The sequence below is a fragment of the Schistocerca serialis genome, chromosome 6, assembly GCF_023864345.2.
Source record: "Schistocerca serialis cubense isolate TAMUIC-IGC-003099 chromosome 6, iqSchSeri2.2, whole genome shotgun sequence".
Taxonomy (NCBI): Eukaryota; Metazoa; Arthropoda; class Insecta; order Orthoptera; family Acrididae; genus Schistocerca; species Schistocerca serialis.
In genome coordinates this window covers 729,158,018-729,180,089 of record NC_064643.1, presented here as the reverse complement: position 1 = coordinate 729,180,089, position 22,072 = coordinate 729,158,018, and the positions used below count along the sequence as shown (strand labels likewise).

General features: G+C 42.3%; 1 protein-coding gene across 3 annotated transcripts in view; it reads right to left on the bottom strand.

The window, feature by feature from the left end:
- The window catches only part of LOC126483941 (S1 RNA-binding domain-containing protein 1), a 265,993-nt gene that overhangs the window by 101,275 nt on the left and 142,646 nt on the right, over positions 1–22,072 (bottom strand). For all 3 annotated transcript variants that reach the window (XM_050107228.1, XM_050107227.1, XM_050107229.1), the window contains 3 exons: positions 538–718; positions 259–402; positions 9–156 (listed from right to left, as the gene is read on the bottom strand). In XM_050107228.1, coding sequence (XP_049963185.1) covers positions 9–156; positions 259–402; positions 538–718 — 473 coding nt within the window. The remainder of the gene's footprint in view (positions 1–8; positions 157–258; positions 403–537; positions 719–22,072) is intronic.

Genomic DNA, 22,072 nt, shown 5'->3' with positions numbered 1-22,072 from the left:
GCACTCACTGTGATCCCGTAATAATGTCTTTCAGTTTCAGTGCATCTGGGTCATCATCTGGTACTTGGTATTTTGATGTATGTGGGTAAATAACATCAGTGCGAAGTACTTCACCAGTAGCTGAAATAACTGCCAGCTTACATCCGTTACGAAAACCTGCACAAGTTTGTATCCATTATGATCTTAATAGCCCCAGCAAAAAATAGTAAGTAAAAAATCACTCTTTAGTCTATTTAATGTGTTCAAATTAAATTTTACCAGGATCAATTCCTAGAATAGATTTTCCTCGTAACGGCGGAGCAAGAAGAAGTGCTTTCAAATTTGATGCAAAAACTTCAATGGCAGCACACACTGCTATTTGCAGTAATTCTGATCTAACTTGACGTGCTATTAAAGGCTCAACTGGAAAGAAAATGAAGACATATCACATGTGGCTCAGTACAGAAATTTCAGGTTACGTGACTACATTTCAGGCATGACTCACTTCTTTTGCCTACACTGTGTCTCGTATGTATAGTGAAAATGAAACTAGCTTACTGAGTCGGCTGTATGCATCTTGACAGCTCTGCTGGAATAAAGTAGAACGAAACTCGTAGAATTTTCCTTTCGACAGCCAACGTCTGTGGCAGAATGAGAATATGCGGTCGAATGCAAATTTGGGAAAGTTGAGCTTCACTGACAATGCCTTTAGATTCTCCCCACGGAAAATAGCCAAAACCTGAAATTAAAAGAAGAAAACACATTCACCTCAATTCAAAAGTGCATTGCTGTAATATATAGTTTAAAAACATGTTCTGTTTCACAAAGGTTGCAAAAATGCCTTAAAGAATCTTTCATCTGTTTTATCGGCACTCATCTCGACTAAGAGGAGTTATCAGTTGATCAGGACACATCCTGAGGCATCAAGAAATCAACAATTTGATAAGTGTGAGTGCTATAGTTGTACAGACAGAACATGTATTCAGTACTGTAAACATGTTCAAATGGATTTATAATGCAGTAGTGATGCAGAAATAAAGAAGTTTGCCCAGGGTACACTAGTGCGGACAGCTGTATCAAACCGGTGTACAGATTGAAGATCTCACAACTACATCAGCAGTCGTATATTTCATTATGTTACTAAATAGTTTCTTAGCACCCTCTTGTAAAAAGCGTAATTTAACAGTAAACAGAAGTGCATATTTGAGTTAATTCGAATATCACTGTCACAAATTAATAACAGAAGTACTTCATAAGTGGGCAGTCAAAGTTTTAATTCCATCTTAAAAAATTAAAGTTAAGTAATGTTTGCTTGCATGTACATGTCTGCAGTCCTCGCACACATTGAAATTCCCATACCATAGCCCCTTAGCATGATGCTAGAGAAGTCAAAACAAAATCGCACAGCACATTGATAAACTGGAGATGGGCTGTGCTTTTTTGTTTTGGTTCACTCTGGAGGCATGCTAAGGGGCTGTGGTGGACTACACACAAGTCTCTGTACATTTAATTAGGTAACTATTTTTTGAGGTGATAATCCTTCTCGGCTACCTGTGTACTCCTGGGTATACAGCTGTGTTATCATTTCCGCTTAAGCACAATATTTAGATGACCAACCTAGTCAACATCTTCAGGTGCTGTGAACAGTGTTGTTATGCCTACTTAAGCTACCCGAACTCCAACCAGTATGGTCAGAGGCCAGGCACAAAGTACACATAACAGCAAAACTCACAGTACACGAAGACGATGACTGAGTCAGTTGCTGAAATACATTGTGCATTTAAAAGAAAATATAACTTGGCTGTACACCCATAGGTACACCATCAATCACACATCCCAAGAAAATCTAAGAGATTAATGACTACCTCTTGATTCATACACATCTTTATGACTGGACTGTGCCAATTTTCCAATGTGATAATTAAAACTTTATGACTGTCCCTTGAAATACTAAATGGAGCACAGTGGTGAATACATACGCGGGACGTGCAGGGACCCCCCCCCCCCCCCCCCCCTGCCCTTGTTAGGCCACCCACGCCATTCAGCCTGCCTGCTATTTGTTAATTTCTCTCGTCAATCGACTCGACTGAATCGAGTTATTGAGTAGTTGTACTTTCCTATGTAGCACGCATGTCTGCATCATCGTACTTTATACATTTCTGTCCAGCACATAGGTAGCTAACACATACCTATGAGAATAGTTGTGGCCGTTCTACTGATCTTGATACGTTATTCTGTCTGGCATTTGTTCAAGAAAAGTTGCGAATAGTCTACTGTTTTCTTGTATGGAAAACCTTCGATACATGTTGTTGTTGTTGTTGTTGTTGTTGTGGTCTTCAGTTCAGAGACTGGTTTGATGCAGCTCTCCATGCTACTCTAGCCTGTGAAAGCATCTTCATCTCCCAGTACCTACTGCAACCTCAGACATGCCAACTTTCAAAAGTGAGAAATCAGGAGAATTTTAGCGGTGTACTATTGTGAATTACAACACATCCCTGATGATTAAAGTTGCAATAATTCAATACCTGCAACAACTCAATTACATTTGCTTTATTATTTACATGTAAATACTAAATAATGGACATACCTGAGCCTTCAGACTATATAATTTACCATTCAACATGCTGAACAACATAAATGATGAGCTCTGCAGGTTTCTTTGGATTCACACGCATTCAAGTGAAGCACTCTTGAGTGAACTACAACAAAATTACGATCCGAGGAAACAAATTACCGTCTATTAGATTTCTGTTTTGACATTAGCACAGTTTTTGCATGAATAAATCACTGTTAAATGATCACACGTTCATTTCATAATGCAACCCATATTTGCATGGCATCTTATATCCGTAAGACATCTTTCCCAAATTTAAATCAATTTTATACCAGATGTACATGTTAGGCTTAGCAAATAATCTGAATAGTTTATCACTCTGAATTTGTCCGATTACAGTAGTTACTTATTCAGCACACCCATAGCTGACTTAGCCTTCTTCAAAAACTGAACTAAATTTCTGTTCAAAGCACTTGCCGTTTTGAACTGATTTTAAAATTAAAAATTTCTCCCAAAACGTTTCTGAAAGCACGGACATGAACTGAGTTTTGGTCTTTGTTACTGTACTAAAAATTCTCTCACATTCCGCATTACTATGTGGAATTGACAAAATAGCCAGCATCACCTTTGCAAGTTTATTGTATTGAAGAACCCCATCAGCCGATTTCGTCTGACCTACGAATGCCCACTGAACATCAATTCCCTCTGCTGCCAAGTTGGTTTCTTCCAGCTGAAAGTTACAGAACTGAGAGTGGAGAATATCAACTTCTGTATCTAAGTGTTCACTTTCGCTAGTCAGAATATTAGGAAATCTGTTTATGAAAAATCTAAGGCTGGAAAATGCTTTGCCAATTGTAGTAAAATTTGCAACTTCTGCAGGCATTAAAACTTCATCTTTGAACGGAAATTTGTGTATCATGTAATCACATGATGATAAGAAACATTTTCTTACAGACTTAAAGAATATAGACTTTTCCTCAGGCTTCAAACTGGTCACCAAGGCAAATGTAGAATTCCCTATCATCAGATCACAATCATCCTTTTGATTTGCTGGAGTGTGATAATCTACATCAGTAAGAGAGCTGGAGGTTTTAATAATGAGTGGTCTCACATATCTTGCCATCACATTCTTCAATAGTTCCTCCAAAATTGACCTCAATACGTGGATACGTGGAGCACTTGACTGAAGAGCTACATTTGGGTTCTCAAAGATAGGCATAAAACTTGAAAGGAAAAGGCATAAAGATTTATGTAAATTTGATGACAGAAATATGAACGGTCGTTCCTTATGTGATAAAGCATGGTCCACAGCGTCAATGTTTTTCTGTAAAACTGATGATTGGGTTTTTCTTTTAAGTAAGGAGTGTGGAGAAATCTTATCACAGTGCTTGGACGTGTGGTATGAAGTAGACACATCTACATTTTGAGTGTGTTTTGGAATTTTATAATTCTTCAAAGTTTCTACTTCAGAATCCTTACTTACAATTTCTCCCTTGAACAAACTAACCAAAGGGTCCCACTGCTCCAAAATCCTATCTAAACATCTTTTCAACGATAACCATCGTGTAGGCACATGTTTCAGAATTTTCGTCATTTCTGTGCCGTGTAAAGTTTGAAACTTTCTAAATTTTTCTTTCTTCTTTGCACTCCTTTCCAAAGAATAAAATATGTCAATAATATTTTCATCAATGTTAAAGGCAAACATGCTGCCCCCTTCTCAACAGCAAGATTATTTAGGTGACAAGAACAGCCTACAATGATTAAGTTAGCAATTTCTTGCTTCAAACATCCTGCCACACCCTTTTCAGCTCTACCATTACAGAAGCATTATCGGCACCAAAAGCCAGACAGTTTTTTATTGGATTTTTACCCTCCATGCTACCCTCCAATAATAAATTGGTGATACCTTGATGTCTCAGAACATGTCCTATCAACCGATCCCTTCTTCTAGTCAAGGTGTGCCACAAATTTCTCTTCTCCCCAATTCTATTCAATACCTCCTCATTAGTTATGTGATCTACCTATCTAAACTTCAGCATTCTTCTGTAGCACCACGTTTCGAAAGCTTCTATTCTCTTTTTGTCCAAACTATTTATCGTCTGCGTTTCACTTCCATACATGGCTACACTCCATACAAATACTTTCAGAAATGACTTCCTGACACTTAAATCTATACTCAATGTTAACAAATTTCTCTTCTTCAGAAACGCTTTCCTTGCCTGCTTTACTTATTGCATTTTTATATTTTCTCCTTTCATCAATTAAATTCAATAGATTTTCTGTTAGCCAAGGATTTCGACTAGCCCTCGTCTTTTCACCTACTTGATCTTCTGCTGTCTTCACTATTTCATCCCTTCCTCAATACATAACGTTATAAATATGAACTATTCGCCAAATAGGAAGCTAGTTTACATTCAGAAGCAGAAATATCATGACTAAAGAATGAATAAATAAAAAGTCCTGATTGTAGCAAGTGCAAGTGTGAAGATTAGTCAACAGTGAGTGTGATCAGTTGATTGTGAAGTATTAATAATAGTAATTTGCCAGGGAGACTAGACACACAGAATTCATCATTTAAGGAAGAGAACCACAATTGTAGCTTTTTTATATTATAAGATGGCATTGTCTTGTATATGTGTATAGTCATTTTAAATAAAACTTTCTTAAACATTGCATGTGACTTGATTATTTTTTATTATGGTAAAAGTAAAGGTAGCTCAAGATATCTTCAGCTCCCCCCTCCTTGAGGTTTTTCTGTATCCACCATTGATGGAGCATTCCCTATAACTGTTAATGCTTTGAGTATCTTTTTAAATTCACTAAAAATGTAGAAGAGTAACATCCCCACATGCAGTACACTAGTGGAATAGGAAAGAATGGCTAACTTTGCTAAGGTTGTGGAAGGAACAGTCCTGGTACTTTTCTCAACTGATTTGTACTTGCATCACGAAGAAGCTAAGTCAGAGTAGTCATATAACAATTTTAATGCTACTGCCCCTAGAGAGATATTTGTCATTTTGATCAGTTGCATGACAGGTTATTATTATATACAGCCCTCTTTTACTGATATATATATATAGGGGAAACATTCCACACGGGAAAAATATATTTAAAAACAAAGATGATGTGATTTACCATACGAAAGTGCAAGTCGATAGAAAAACAACAAACACATACATACACACAAAATTCTAGCTTTCATAACCAATGGTTGCTTCGTCAGGAATGAGGGAAGGAGAGGGAAACACGAAAGGATGTGGGTTTTAAGGGAGAGGGTAAGGAGTCAATCCAATCCCGGGAGCGGAAAGACTTACCTTAGGGGGAAAAAAGGACAGGTATACACTCGCACACACACACATATCCATCCGCACATACACAGACACAAGCAGACATTTGTAAAGGCAAAGATTTTGGGCCCAAACATATCCATCCACACATATACAGACACAAGCAGACATATCAGGTGTCTGCTTGTGTCTGTAAAACTGGCTCCTACCCTTGTAACCGCCCCCAGTGTAAAACCTGTCCAATGCACCCTCCCACCGCCACCTACTCCAGTCCTGTAACCCGGAAGGTGTACACGATCAAAGGCAGAGCCACGTGTGAAAGCATCCACGTGATTTACCAACTGACCTGCCTACACTGTGAATGTGGGAATGACCAGCAACAAACTGTCCATTCACATGAATGGACACAGGCAGACAGTGTTTGTTGGTAATGAGGATCATCCTGTGGCTAAACATGCCTTGGTGCACGGCCAGCACATCTTAGCACAGTGTTACACCGTCCGGGTTATCTGGATACTTCCCACTAACACCAACCTGCCAGAGCTCCGGAGATGGGAACTTGCCCTTCAGTATATCCTCTCTTCTCGTTATCCGCCAGGCCTCAACCTCCGCTAATTTCAAGTTGCCGCCGTTCATACCTCACCTGTCTTTCAACAACATCTTTGCCTCTTTACTTCCGCCTCGACTGACATCTCTGCCCAAACTCTTTGCCTTTACAAATGTCTGCTTGTGTCTGTGTATGTGCGGATGGATATGTGTGTGTGTGCGAGTGTATACCCGTCCTTCTTCTTTCCCCCTAAGGTAAGTCTTTCCGCTCCTGGGATTGGAATGACTCCTTACCCTCTCCTTTAAAACCTACATCCTTTCGTCTTTCCCTCTCCTTCCCTCTTTCCTGACGAAGCAACCGTTGGTTGCGAAAGCTAGAATTTTGTGTGTATGTATGTGTCTGTTTGTGTTTCTTTCGACCTGCCAGCGCTTTCGTATGGTAAGTCACATCATCTTTGTTTTTAAATATATTTTTCCCACGTGGAATGTTTCCCTATTATATTCATATCATTAATTTGAACCCAACAATCACGTTTATTATTGTCACTGTTGCATTTCGAAATCTTTTCTGCCGTCTTATTTTCTCTTTCTGTTTTTTGCCAGTACTTTCACTTTGTATTCACCCTCAGACTTCAAGAAGAATATAATAATTCCAATCCCAAAGAAAGCAGGTGTTGACAGATGTGAAAATTACCGAACTATCAGCTTAATAAGTCACAGCTGCAAAATACTAACACGAATTCTTTACACACGAATGGAAAAACTAGTAGAAGCCAACCTCGGGGAAGATCAGTTTGGATTCCGTAGAAACAATGGAACACGTGAGGCAATACTGACCTTACGACTTATCTTAGAAGAAAGATTAAGGAAAGGCAAACCTACGTTTCTAGCATTTGTAGACTTAGAGAAAGCTTTTGACAATGTTGACTGGAATACTCTCTTTCAAATTCTAAAGGTGGCAGGGGTAAAATACAGGGAGTGAAAGGCTATTTACAATTTGTACAGAAACCAGATGGCAGTTATAAGAGTCGAGGGACATGAAAGGGAAGCAGTGGTTGGGAAGGGAGTAAGACAGGGTTGTAGCCTCTCCCCGATGTTGTTCAATCTGTATATTGAGCAAGCAGTAAAGGAAACAAAAGAAAAATTCGGGGTAGGTATTAAAATTCATGGAGAAGAAATAAAAACTTTGAGGTTCGCCGATGACATTGTAATTCTGTCAGAGACAGCAAAGGACTTGGAAGAGCAGTTGAATGGAATGGACAGTGTCTTGAAAGGAGGATATAAGATGAACATCAACAAAAGCAAAACAGGGATAATGGAATGTAGTCTAATTAAGTCGGGTGATGCTGAGGGAATTAGATTAGGAAATGAGGCACTTAAAGTAGTAAAGGAGTTTTGCTATTTGGGGAGCAAAATAACTGATGATGGTCGAAGTAGAGAGGATATAAAATGTAGGCTGGCAATGGCAAGGAAAGCGATTCTGAAGAAGAGAAATTTGTTAACATCCAGTATTGATTTAAGTGTCAGGAAGTCATTTCTGAAAGTATTCGTATGGAGTGTAGCCATGTATGGAAGTGAAACATGGACGATAAATAGTTTGGACAAGAAGAGAATAGAAGCTTTCGAAATGTGGTGCTACAGAAGAATGCTGAAGATTAGATGGGTAGATCACATAACTAATGAGGAGGTATTGAATAGGATTGGGGAGGAGAGAAGTTTGTGGCACAACTTGACCAGAAGAAGGGATCGGTTGGTAGGACATGTTCTGAGGCATCAAGGGATCACCAATTTAGTATTGGAGGGCAGCGTGGAGGGTAAAAATCGTAGAGGGAGACCAAGAGATGAATACACTAAGCAGATTCAGAAGGATGTAGGTTGCAGTAGGTACTGGGAGATGAAAAAGCTTGCACAGGATAGAGTAGCATGGAGAGCTGCATCAAACCAGTCTCAGGACTGAAGACCACAACAACAACAACATTGTCACTGTTGCATTTCGAAATCTTTTCTGTCGTCTTATTTTCTCTTTCTGTTTTTTGCCAGTACTTTCACTTTGTATTCACCTTCTCATTTTTAGCGTAATCTACTATACAATTTTATCCCGCCGATATATACTCAATAATACGTAACCTACTTCCAAACCATAAACAAAAAAATTTTTTCCCGCTTTCAACACTACCGCCGCTACAAAATCCACCGTCTCTAAGATGCGCGTCATATATCTTGGCGGCCGAGTTTAGGTTCGTTCTGCGCATTTGACGTCACAAATCACAGTCAGCCAATGAACAGAGAACGACGTTGCCAGATCTCGACTGCAGTGCAGAGCACGGACGAGTGTCTTCAATTTTAGAAACGTTCAGTCATAAATGAAGTAATTGAACAAAAGCAATGTCTTGATAGCAGACTTTCTTTTATAGAAAGTTTGGAAAAAGCATTCTTTACACCAATTGCTTCATATTCTATTAATTAATTAAACCAAACAAACAATAAGCCTCCGAATTCAGGCGATAGCAAGGAAAGGTGTTTGTATCACTCTCACGAACCGCTTTTTCACAATAAAGAACAGCGGTAATTGTTTATTTCCTATTGTACTTCGACGCAACGTGAGTAATTCATAGTCATCCCAACAGTGTTTGTCGGTATTTTGCAAACGTTTAGAGTGCTCCAGGAGATGCCAGAAATGAGTAGCTGCGTTGGTGTAATGGTTAAGGTGTTGGGCTGCTAATCGGAAGTTTCAGAGTTCAAGGCTTGTTGCATTCTAAATATTTTATTTATTTAAAAACAATAGCGAAGTGTCTTACTTAATGAATTTTATTCGTTTGAATGTAATGTTTTGAAATTTCCTGTGCTTCATTATAATCATAATAAGTTTTCAGTTTTTGTAACTTTCTCCTCCAATATTTCTTTTCACAGCAATTAAAAACAACGAAAAGACACACATACAATATTCATGTTATCCGTTTTGTTTGTATATCGCCTCTTCCGCAGTCGCTGTTTTACTATTCATATTGAGATATATTCTTTTGCGGCAGTATTAAAAGTATTATTTAGAGCAGAATTTGGGCTCGTACGTTGCCGAGCTATTTGATTGTCTGACGGAATTCTTTGCTTCGCTGCTTTGGCAACATCATATTCAATGGTTTCGTCGACTGATCTATGTTTTGGCAAGTATTTGCTGTCCGTTGTGACAAAAACAAAATGTTTGCGCACTGTGCCTCACTAGCAATATATTTTAGTTTTATGTTTTATTACGTTCAAAATTCAGTTTTGTGTACTTCGCCAACTTCGTTTTAATCAGAACGTTTTAGAAAAAAGCGAAATGACTCTGGTATAAAGAAAGTTTTGTTACAGTTGCTAAAGATAGAATATTTCCCAATTTATAAACACTGTTTATGTTATAAAGGGTGTTCATTTTATGGGGACATTGAAATCTCTTGAAAACGACACACAGAGCCAAAAGAAATCCTAATGAAAATTAGTTCCTCCCGGAAGGGGACATCCAATTATAACAAATTTGACTACAAATTCGTCGAATTTGGTATCATTGGATGTCCCTCTCTGAGACAAAAAAAAATTTAGTTATAAATTTGTTTGATCCGATGTGTAGATTTGCGGATATTTCAACGTCTCCAATTAAAATGAACATTCTGTATAGTTAGAATCATGAACGACTGCGGTCGATTTAAGGCTCGTTCTACGCACCTGACGTCACGCATCCGCTGACAGCCAATGAGTGTTCAGTAGTTTTCTGAACGGTCTGCTGGGAATGTCTTGGCGAGTGCGAGTGTTAAATGTGATTGTAGTTATTCTTTGGTGAATTTTTATCGCATTTGTTGCAAGTTGTCATGGCTGATATTGGTGGTAAGCGACAAACTCTCCATAAACAGGCGAGGGACATAATTTACCGGATTCACGCTTTTTTCAAGCGCGAAGCAGAAAACGGTGGACCTATCACGGATGTCGCCAGATCTCAGGAACGCACTGCAGAAGCGACAGGCGTTAGCTTGAGAACCGTTCAGCGGATTGCCAATGAAGGAAAGTTATCTACGGAGACCTGTGGAAGCCCACTTTTCAGATCGCCAGGGAAATATCGCACTCGTGAGAGGACTGTAACTAATTTAGATAATTTCGACAAAGATGTTCTAAGACGAGAAGTGCTCAACATGTACAACACAGGCGAATTTCCTACTGTAAAAAAAAATCACTGTGAAAATGCGTGAAACCATAAATTTTAAAGGTAGCATGACTTCAATGAATAGAATACTTAAAAACATTGGATTCAAATATGTACATACAAATGACGGAAGAAAGTTTTTAATGGAACGTAGTGATATCGCTGCTTCAAGGGCACAGTTTTTAAGACGTATTATTGAAGTAAGAAAATCCGGGAATAAGAACATTTTTTTCTTGGACGAAACATGGGTGAACCAAAATCACACAAGGAAAGCGTGTTGGAAAATGAGTGATGGTGCGGGTGGGTTTAAAGTACCAGTTGGTAAAGGTGGACGAATAATTGTGCTTCACGCTGGTTCTGCTTCTGGATTCATTCCAGAAAGCAAATTAGTGTTCCGGGCAAAAAAGAGAAATTCAGGGGATTATCATTCCGAAATGAACTCTGAGACATTTAAATTGTGGTTTAGGAATCAGTTTCTCCCTTACTTGCCTGCAAACTCGGTGATTGTAATGGACAATGCGAGTTATCACTCTGTTGTTGTTGACAAGACACCCACAACAAGTACAAAAAAAGCCAATATCATGTTATGGCTTGCAAGTAAAAATATTCCACATACTGCCAACCAAACTCGTGCTGAAATGTTGAATCTTGTAGTGCTTCATAAGCCTAGCACAAAAGTTTATGAAATCGATTGTATTGCACAGGAACATGGACACACAGTTTTGCGTTTGCCACCGTACCATTGCCAATACAATCCGATAGAGTTAATTTGGGCACAAGTGAAAGGGTATGTCGCAGAACGAAACGTGACATTTAAAATTGCCAATACAGAAAGGCTTCTGCACGAAGCACTTGACAGAATTACTTCTTCAGCATGGGCTGAATGTGTTCGGCATGCACAAAGGCTACAGGAGGAGGACATGGACAGGGAAATTGTAATTGACAATCTGCTTGAACCCATCGTCATAACTCTAAGACCTGATGATTCGGACTGCGACACTGACTACAGCGATGCAGAAGACTATCGCAGCAATTGACAACAATGAAGGGTAAGGCACATACACAATAATACTCATGTTCTCTTTCTTGTTTTTGTTCAACAGTAGCAATTTCACCAATGGTATTGAAATATATTCCTCTTCTGCAACTGTAATAAGCGTCTTATTTAGACCAGACGCGTTTTTCTCTTTTGAAGCATCTTCATTGGACAGCATTTTGTCTCCTCCATTGCCAAGTCACCTTTCGTAGTTTTGTGCTGAGGTAACACAATATTCAACGTTTGTGTCGGCCGATCAGTGTTTTAGCAAATAAATGCTTTTTGTGTGTGCCACACACAAAAATTATATTTGACATAGCTCAGAGCACTGATACACAGTATATTCAAGTCCTAATGTTTTTGTAAGTCCACAGTTTTGTTTAACGTATTTTGTGTACTTCCTTTTGATTGATTGAAGTGCTTTAAAATAAAGTCAAACGCGCCCGGTGTAAATAAAACTTTTATTACAGTCGCAAATGACGGGATATTTCTCAATATTACATACGACACCAATCTGGTACTTAAATTAAATGAGATGTTGTTATACAGTAAATTTTATATGAAATTTAGGTATCTTGTCCACATTTCATTCTCAACATTGTGGTAACTACAATCGAACATAAGGAAAGTATACGCTATGAACTTTACCTCTGCAAACTCTTCAAAATTTCGTGCAATGGTTTACTACATTTAATGCTGCAATATAACTGCGTTGAAAATCGAAACAAAATTAAGTCATTTATGGGGGGAAGGTATCAGTCAAGAAGATGTGTCAAAATCAAATTTTTGGGCCAAATAGTTTTTGTGAAATCGAATGATAAGTGTGTCAAAGCAGTCGGAACACTATGTGTCTGCACAGGCGAGCAGTGCAGTGGTTACAAAATCGCGCACGGCATGGAATGCGGGGAGCACGTCTCTGTAGCAGCGAAAGGTTTAATGCGGCCGTGGTGGCTTTACTTCATAAACTGCGCGCTCCCCCCTAAACGTAAGTTTGAGAACTACACTGCTACGGCGCTGCTTCTCTTGGCGCGTACAACTGGCAACGCTGCAATCTCCCGCGTCTGGGCGGGCATGCGCGAGCCGTCAAGATAAATGAATTGAACTATAGTTCACAAACAGTTCCTTTCACCTATTAAACAACCATTTCGGCTAGTTCTAATAACTTTCGCTTTATTTCAATTTCCGTTTTTTCACACATCATTGATCATTTTTAGCCGCTTCCCACAGGTTTTAACGTCATTATTTCTTCGTCAGACAATTGTTAGCCTCAGTCTCATAATCTGCCACCACAAAACCACTCCTTTTAATACATTTCAACATAGTTTTTTCGAAATTTTCCCGAATTTCTCCACCCTTTAACGTGTTTTGGCGGCAACACAACCACCTAACCTTTATGCACATCGTTGTCTACCAACGCAAGTTCACCACAGGATCAACACAACCAACACTTTTTCGCCTTTTTTCACACCAGATCTCCAGTTGCTTTCTAGTTCACCTTTATCTTCCCCATATATATAAAGGGAAACATTCCACGTAGGAAATATATATCTAAAAACAAAGATGATGTGACTTACCAAATGAAAGTGCTGGCAGGTCGACAGACACACAAACAAACACAAACACACAAAATTCAAGCTTTCGCAACAAACTGTTGCCTCATCAGGAAAGAGGGAAGGAGAGTATATGTGTGGATGGACAAGTGTGTGTGTGCAAGTGTATACCCGTCCTTTTTCCCCCTAAGGTAAGTTTTTCCGCTCCCGGGATTGGAATGACTCCTTACCCTCTCCCTTAAAACCCACTTCCTTTCGTCTTCCCCTCTCCTTCCCTCTTTCCTGATGAGGCAACAGTTTGTTGCGAAAGCTTGAATTTTGTGTGTATGTTTGTGTTTGTTTGTGTGTCTGTCGATCTGCCAGCACTTTCATTTGGTAAGTCACATCATCTTTATAATGTGGTTATAATAGAGGGAAACATTCCATGTAGGAAAAATATATCTAAAAACAAAGATGATGTGACTTACCAAATGAAAGTGCTGGCAGGTCGACAGACACACAAACAAACACAAATGAAAGTGCTGGCAGGTCGACAGACACACAAACAAACACACAAACAGTGTTTGTTTGTGTGTCTATCGACCTACCAGCGCTTTCGTTCGGTAAGTCACCTCATCTTTGTGTGTGTGTGTGTGTGTGTGTGTGTGTGTGTGTGTGTGTGTGTGTGTGTCTATATAAATATATATACCTCATGTTACACTTTCCACCTTCTAATACCATGTCACCCCCACAACGACCCCATTAAGTTTTATTTACATTCCCTCCGCAAACACGCCTTCGCCCTAGCCAGATTACGCTCCCATATTTTATTTTCTCAGGCTTGTCTGACATTTGACATTAACCCCAAAGGCCTCACACTTAAAGTTCCCATCTCTGGCTGCAACTCTTCTTTCCATCAGTCCCTATACCAGTTCCAAACTGAACAATCCATTGCCCTCACCCACCTAATCCTTCACCTACACATCAACTCAGCCAATGAACACACCCGTCAACTCCTATCCTTAATAAAAGTCCTCAATCTTTCCTTTCCCGCATCCACGCCGGCTGTTCAAAGCAACCTCCTACAGGCCAACCGCAAATTAGAACAGCATGCCACCCTCCACCTCAAAAAACTATCCAATCTCCTGGTTTCCCACCTTCGGAAAGGCAACTCACTCACCCTCCACAAGCTTTCCAGCAAACCTCAACCTCCTCTCATTGCACACAAACCCAGTCTCTCCCATCTACTCAATCTCCCACTTCCAGCTCCACTCCCTCCAAAGCCTCAAAATTCCAATCAATGCAATCTGGAACCACAACACCCCAATTCAGTAGTTAACCTTTCCTCCAAACCTCTCTCCCAATCCGAAACCTCTGTCCTATCCAAAGGTCTCACCTTCAGCCCCACTCCCAGATTCAACCAAACAGCCCTCGTCAAAGATTTACCTTCCTACACTCGTACTCTCTGCTGGAAATATCACTTTGCCATGAAGAAAAATGATCCTAATCCTACTCCTAATGATCCAACTCCCCAAGACACTATCCAAATTGAACCTTGCCTAGAACAGTTCCGTCCTCCGTCACAGCGGGACCCACCTTCTCTTCCTCAAAATCACCCTCTCCAAACCTTCCAGGAATTTCTGACTTCCAGCCTTGCTTCTCAATCCTTCTTAAAAAACCTTAATCCTACTCATAACATCACCACTGCTGAAGCCCAAGCTATCCGTGATCTGAAGGCTGACCAATCCATCATCATTCTTCTGGCGGACAAGGGTTCCACGACCGTGGTACTTGATCGTCGGGAGTATGTGGCTGAGGGACTGCGTCAGCTTTCAGACAACACCACATACAAAGTTTGCCAAGGTAATCCCACTCCTGATGTCCAGGCGGAGCTTCAAGGAATCCTCAGAACCTTAGGCCCCCTACAAAACCTTTCCCCTGACTCCATCAACCTCCTGACCCCACCGACACCCCGCACACCCTACCTTCTACCTAAAATTCACAAACCCAATCATCCCGGCCGCCCCATTGTAGTCGGTTACCAAGCCCCCACAGAACGTATCTCTGCCTACGTAGATCAATACCTTCAACCCATTACATGCAGTCTCCCATCCTTCATCAAAGACACCAACCACTTTCTCGAACGCCTGGAATCCTTACCCAATCTATTACCCCCGGAAACCATCCTTGTAACCATTGATGCCACTTCCTTATACACAAATATTCCGCACGTCCAGGGCCTCGCTGCGATGGAGCACTTCCTTTCATGCCGATCACCTGCCACCCTACCTAAAACCCCTTTCCTCATTACCTTAGCCAGTTTCATCCTGACCCACAACTACTTCACTTTTCAAGGCCAGACATACCAACAATTAAAGGGAACAGCCATGGGTACCAGGATGGCCCCCTCGTACGCCAACCTATTCATGGGTCGCTTAGAGGAAGCCTTCTTGGTTACCCAGGCCTGCCAACCCAAAGTTTGGTACAGATTTATTGATGACATCTTCATGATCTGGACTCACAGTGAAGAAGAACTCCAGAATTTCCTCTCCAACCTCAACTCCTTTGGTTCCATCAGATTCACCTGGTCCTACTCCAAATCCCATGCCACTTTCCTTGACGTTGACCTCCATCTGTCCAATGGCCAGCTTCACACGTCCGTCCACATCAAACCCACCAACAAGCAACAGTATCTCCATTATGACAGCTGCCACCCATTCCACATCAAATGGTCTCTTCCCTACAGCCTAGGTCTTCGTGGCAAACGAATCTGCTCCAGTCCGGAATGCCTGAACCATTACACCAACAACCTGAAAACAGCTTTCACATCCCGCAACTACCCTCCCGACCTGGTACAGAAGCAAATAACCAGATCCACTTCCTCATCCCCTCAAACCCAGAACCTCCCACAGAAGAACCACAAAAGTGCCCCACTTCTGACAGGATACTTTCCGGGACTGGATCAGACTCTGAATGTGGCTCTCCAGCAGGGATACGACTTCCTCAAATCCTGCCCTGAAATGAGATCCATCCTTCATGAAATCCTCCCCACTCCACCAAGAGTGTCTTTCCGCTGTCCACCTAACCCTCGTAACCTGTTAGTTCATCCCTATGAAATCCCCAAACCACCTTCCTTACTCTCTGGCTCCTACCCTTGTAACCGCCCCCGGTGTAAAACCTGTCCAATGCACCCTCCCACCACCACCTACTCCAGTCCTGTAACCCGGAAGGTGTACACGATCAAAGGCAGAGCCACGTGTGAAAGCACCCACGTGAATTACCAACTGACCTGCCTACACTGTGAATGTGGGAATGACCAGCAACAAACTGTCCATTCGCATGAATGGACACAGGCAGACAGTGTTTGTTGGTAATGAGGATCATCCTGTGGCTAAACATGCCTTGGTGCACGGCCAGTACATCTTGGCACAGTGTTACACCGTCCGGGTTATCTGGATACTTCCCACTAACACCAACCTGTCAGAACTCCGGAGATGGGAACTTGCTCTTCAGTATATCCTCTCTTCTCGTTATCCGCCAGGCCTCAACCTCCGCTAATTTCAAGTTGCCGCCGCTCATACCTCACCTGTCTTCCAACAACATCTTTGCCTCTTTACTTCCGCCTCGACTGACATCTCTGCCCAAACTGTTTGCCTTTACAAATGTCTGCTTGTGTCTGTGTATGTGCGGATGGATATGTGTGTGTGTGTGTGTGTGTGTGTGTGTGTGTGTGTGTGAGTGTATACCTGTCCTTTTTCTTTCCCCCTAAAGTAAGTCTTCCCGCTCCCGGGATTGGAATGACTCCTTACCCTCTCCTTTAAAACCTACATCCTTTCGTCTTTCCCTCTCCTTCCCTCTTTCCTGACGAAGCAACCGTTGGTTGCGAAAGCTAGAATTTTGTGTGTATGTATGTGTCTGTTTGTGTTTCTTTCGACCTGCCAGCGCTTTCGTATGGTAAGTCACATCATCTTTGTTTTTAAATTTGTTTTTAAATATATTTTTCCCGCGTGGAATGTTTCCCTAATATATATATATATATATACATATATATATATATATATAGGGAAACATTCCATGTAGCATTTTAATATGTCTGCTTGAGTCTGTATATATGTGGATGGATATGTGTGTGTGTGCGAGTGTATACCTGTCCATTTTTCCCCCTAAGGTAAGTCTTTCCGCTCCCGGGATTGGAATGACTCCTTACCCTCTCCCTTAAAACCCTCATCCTTTCGTCTTTCCCTCTCCTTCCCTCTTTCCTGACGAAGCAGCCGTTGGTTGCGAAAGCCAGAAATTTGTGTGTATGTATGTGTGTCTATCGACCTGCCAGCGCTTTTGTTTGGAAGGAAACATTCCACGTGGGAAAAATTATATATAAAAACAAAGATGAGGTGACTTACCGAACAAAAGCGCTGGCAGGTCGATAGACACACAAACAAACACAAACATACACACAAAATTCAAGCTTTCGCAACACACTGTTGCCTCATCAGGAAAGAGGGAAGGAGAGGGGAAGACGAAAGGAAGTGGGTTTTAAGGGAGAGGGTAAGGAGTCATTCCAATCCCGGGAGCGGAAAGACTTACCTTAGGGGGAAAAAAGGACAGATATACACTGGCACACACGCTCATATCCATCCACACATACAGACACAAGCAGACATGTTTAAAGACAAAGAGTTTGGGCAGAGATGTCAGTCGAGGCAGAAGTGTAGAGGCAAAGAAGTTGTTGAAAGACAGGTGAGGTATGAGTGGCGGCAACTTGAAATTAGCGGAGATTGAGGCCTGGCGGATGACGAGAAGAGAGGATATACTGAAGGGCAAGTTCCCATCTCCGGAGTTCGGATAGGTTGGTGTTGGTGGGAAGTATCCAGATAACCCGGACGGTGTAACACTGTGCCAAGATGTGCTGGCTGTGCACCAAGGCATGTTTAGCCACAGGGTGATCCTCATTACCAACAAACACTGTCTGCCTGTGTCCATTCATGCGAATGGACAGTTTGTTGCTGGTCATTCCCACATAGAATGCATCACAGTGTAGGCAGGTCAGTTGGTAAATCACGTGGGTGCTTTCACACGTGGCTCTGCCTCTGATCGTGTACACCTTCCGGGTTACAGGACTGGAGTAGGTGGTGGTGGGAGGGTGCATGGGACAGGTTTTGCATCGGGGGCGGTTACAAGGATAGGAGCCAGAGGGTAGGGAAGGTGGTTTGGGGATTTCATAGGGATGAACTAACAGGTTACGAAGGTTAGGTGGATGGCGGAAAGACACTCTTGGCGGAGTGGGGAGGATTTCATGAAGGATGGATCTCATTTCAGGGCAGGATTTGAGGAAGTCGTATCCCTGCTGGAGAGCCACATTCAGAGTCTGGTCCAGTCCCGGAAAGTATCCTGTCACAAGTGGGGCACTTTTGTGGTTCTTCTGTGGGGGATTCTGGGTTTGAGGGGACGAGGAAGTGGCTCTGGTTATTTGCTTCTGTACCAGGTCGGGAGGGTAGTTGCGGGATGCGAAAGCTGTTTTCAGGTTGTTGGTGTAATGATTCAGGGATTCCGGACCGGAGCAGATTCGTTTGCCACGAAGACCCAGGCTGTAGGGAAGGGACCGTTTGATGTGGAATGGGTGGCAGCTGTCATAATGGAGGTACTGTTGCTTGTTGGTGGGTTTGATGTGGACGGACGTGTGAAGTTGGCCATTGGACAGGTGGAGGTCAACGTCAAGGAAAGTGGCATGGGATTTGGAGTAGGACCAGGTGAAACTGATGGAACCAAAGGAGTTGAGGTTGGAGAGGAAATTCTGGAGTTCTTCTTCACTGTGAGTCCAGATCATGAAGATGTCATCAATAAATCTGTACCAAACTTTGGGTTGGCAGACTTGGGTAACCAAGAAGGCTTCCTCTAAGCGACCCATGAATAGGTTGGCGTACGAGGGGGCCATCCTGGTGCCCATGGCTGTTCCCTTTAATTGTTGGTATGTCTGGCCCTCAAAAGTGAAGAAGTTGTGGGTCAGGATGAAGCTGGCTAAGGTGATGAGGAAAGAGGTTTTAGGTAGGGTGGCAGGTGATCGGCGTGAAAGGAAATGCTCCATCGCAGCGAGGCCCTGGACGTGCGGAATATTAGTGTATAAGGACGTGGCATCACCTCCACCTGTCCAATGGCCAACTTCACACGTCCGTCCACATCAAACCCACCAACAAGCAACAGTACCTCCATTATGACAGCTGCCACCCATTCCACATCAAACGGTCCCTTCCCTACAGCCTGGGTCTTCGTGGCAAACGAATCTGCTCCAGTCCGGAATCCCTGAATCATTACACCAACAACCTGAAAACAGCTTTCGCATCCCGCAACTACCCTCCCGACCTGGTACAGAAGCAAATAACCAGAGCCACTTCCTCGTCCCCTCAAACCCAGAATCCCCCACAGAAGAACCACAAAAGTGCCCCACTTGTGACAGGATACTTTCCGGGACTGGACCAGACTCTGAATGTGGCTCTCCAGCAGGGATACGACTTCCTCAAATCCTGCCCTGAAATGAGATCCATCCTTCATGAAATCCTCCCCACTCCGCCAAGAGTGTCTTTCCGCCGTCCACCTAACCTTCGTAACCTGTTAGTTCATCCCTATGAAATCCCCAAACCACCTTCCCTACCCTCTGGCTCCTATCCTTGTAACCGCCCCCGATGCAAAACCTGTCCCATGCACCCTCCCACCACCACCTACTCCAGTCCTGTAACCCGGAAGGTGTACACGATCAGAGGCAGAGCCACGTGTGAAAGCACCCACGTGATTTACCAACTGACCTGCCTACACTGTGATGCATTCTATGTGGGAATGACCAGCAACAAACTGTCCATTCGCATGAATGGACACAGGCAGACAGTGTTTGTTGGTAATGAGGATCACCCTGTGGCTAAACATGCCTTGGTGCACAGCCAGCACATCTTGGCACAGTGTTACACCGTCCGGGTTATCTGGATACTTCCCACCAACACCAACCTATCCGAACTCCGGAGATGGGAACTTGCCCTTCAGTATATCCTCTCTTCTCGTCATCCGCCAGGCCTCAATCTCCGCTAATTTCAAGTTGCCGCCACTCATACCTCACCTGTCTTTCAACAACTTCTTTGCCTCTACACTTCTGCCTCGACTGACATCTCTGCCCAAACTCTTTGTCTTTAAATATGTCTGCTTGTGTCTGTATGTGTGGATGGATATGTGCGTGTGTGCGAGTGTATACCTGTCCTTTTTTCCCCCTAAGGTAAGTCTTTCCGCTCCCGGGATTGGAATGACTCCTTACCCTCTCCCTTAAAACCCACTTCCTTTCGTCTTCCCCTCTCCTTCCCTCTTTCCTGATGAGGCAACAGTTTGTTGCGAAAGCTTGAATTTTGTGTGTGTGTTTGTGTTTGTTTTTGTGTGTCTATCGACCTGCCAGCGCTTTTGTTCGGTAAGTCACCTCATCTTTGTTTTTATATATATTTTTTCCCACGTGGAATGTTTCCTTCCATTATATTGATATCATTAATTTGAATCCAACAATTACGTTTGTTATTGTCACTGTTCCATTTCGAAATCTTTCCTGTCGTCTTATTTTCCTCTTTCTGTTTTTGCCAGTAGTTTCACTTTGCATTCACCTTCTCCTTTTTACCGTAATCTGCTATACTATTTTATCCCGCCTATATATATACTCAACAATACGTAACCCACTTCCAAACTATAACCAAAAAATTTTTTTGCCGCTTTCAGCACTACCGCCGCTATAATATCCACCGTTTCTAGTTCACAAACAGCTCCTTTCACCTTTTAAACAACCATTTCGGCCAGTTCTAATAACTTTCGCTTTATTTCCATTTCCGTTTTTCCCACATCACCGATCATTTTTAGCCGCTTCCCACAGGTTTTAACGCCATTATTTCTTCGTCAGACAATTGTTAGCCTCATTTTCATAATCTGCCACCACAATACCACTCCTTTTAATATACTACACGCAGTTTTTTCGAAATTTTCCCGAATTTCTCCGTCCTTTAACGTGTTTTGGTGGCAACACAACCACCTAACCTTTATGCACATCGTTGTCTACCAACCCAAGTCCAACATAGCCCAGCTGTAACCAACACCTTTTCGCCTTTTTTCATTCCAGATCTCCAGTTTCTTTCCGGTTCACCTTTATCTCTCCCCATATATATTTTTATTTTCATTTTCATTTCACCTCATGTTACACTTTCCACCTTCTAACACCATGTCACCCTCACAACACCCCCACAATGACCCCATTAAGTTTTATTTACATTCCCTCCGCAAACATGCCTTCGCCCTAGCCAGATTACGCTCGCATATTTTATTTTCTCAGGCTTGTCTGACATTTGGCATTACCCCCAAAGGCCTCACACTCAAAGTTCCCATCTCTGGCTGCAACCCTTCCTTCCATCAGTCCCTATACCAGTTCCAAACTGAACAATCCATTGCCCTCACCCACCTAATCCTTCACCTACACATCAACTCAGCCAATGAACACACCCGTCAACTCCTATCCTTAATAAAAGTCCTTAATCTTTCCTCCCCCACATCCACACCGGCTGTTCAGAGCATCCTCCTACAGGCCAACCGTAAATTAGAACAGCATGCCACCCTCCACCTCAAAAAACTATCCAATCTCCTGGTTTCCCACCTCCGGAAAGGCAACTCACTCACCCTCCACAAGCTTTCCAGCAAACCTCAACCTCCTCTCATTGCACACAAACCCAGTCTCTCCCATCTACTCAATCTCCCACTTCCAGCTCCACTCCCTCCAAAACCTCAAAATTCCGATCAACACAATCTGGAACCACAACACCCTAATTCAGTAGTTAACCTTTCCTCCAAACCTCTCTCCCAATCCGAAACCTCTGTCCTATCCAAAGGCCTCACCTTCAGCCCCACTCCCAGATTCAACCAAACAGCCCTCGTCAAAGATTTACTGTCCTACACCCGTACTCT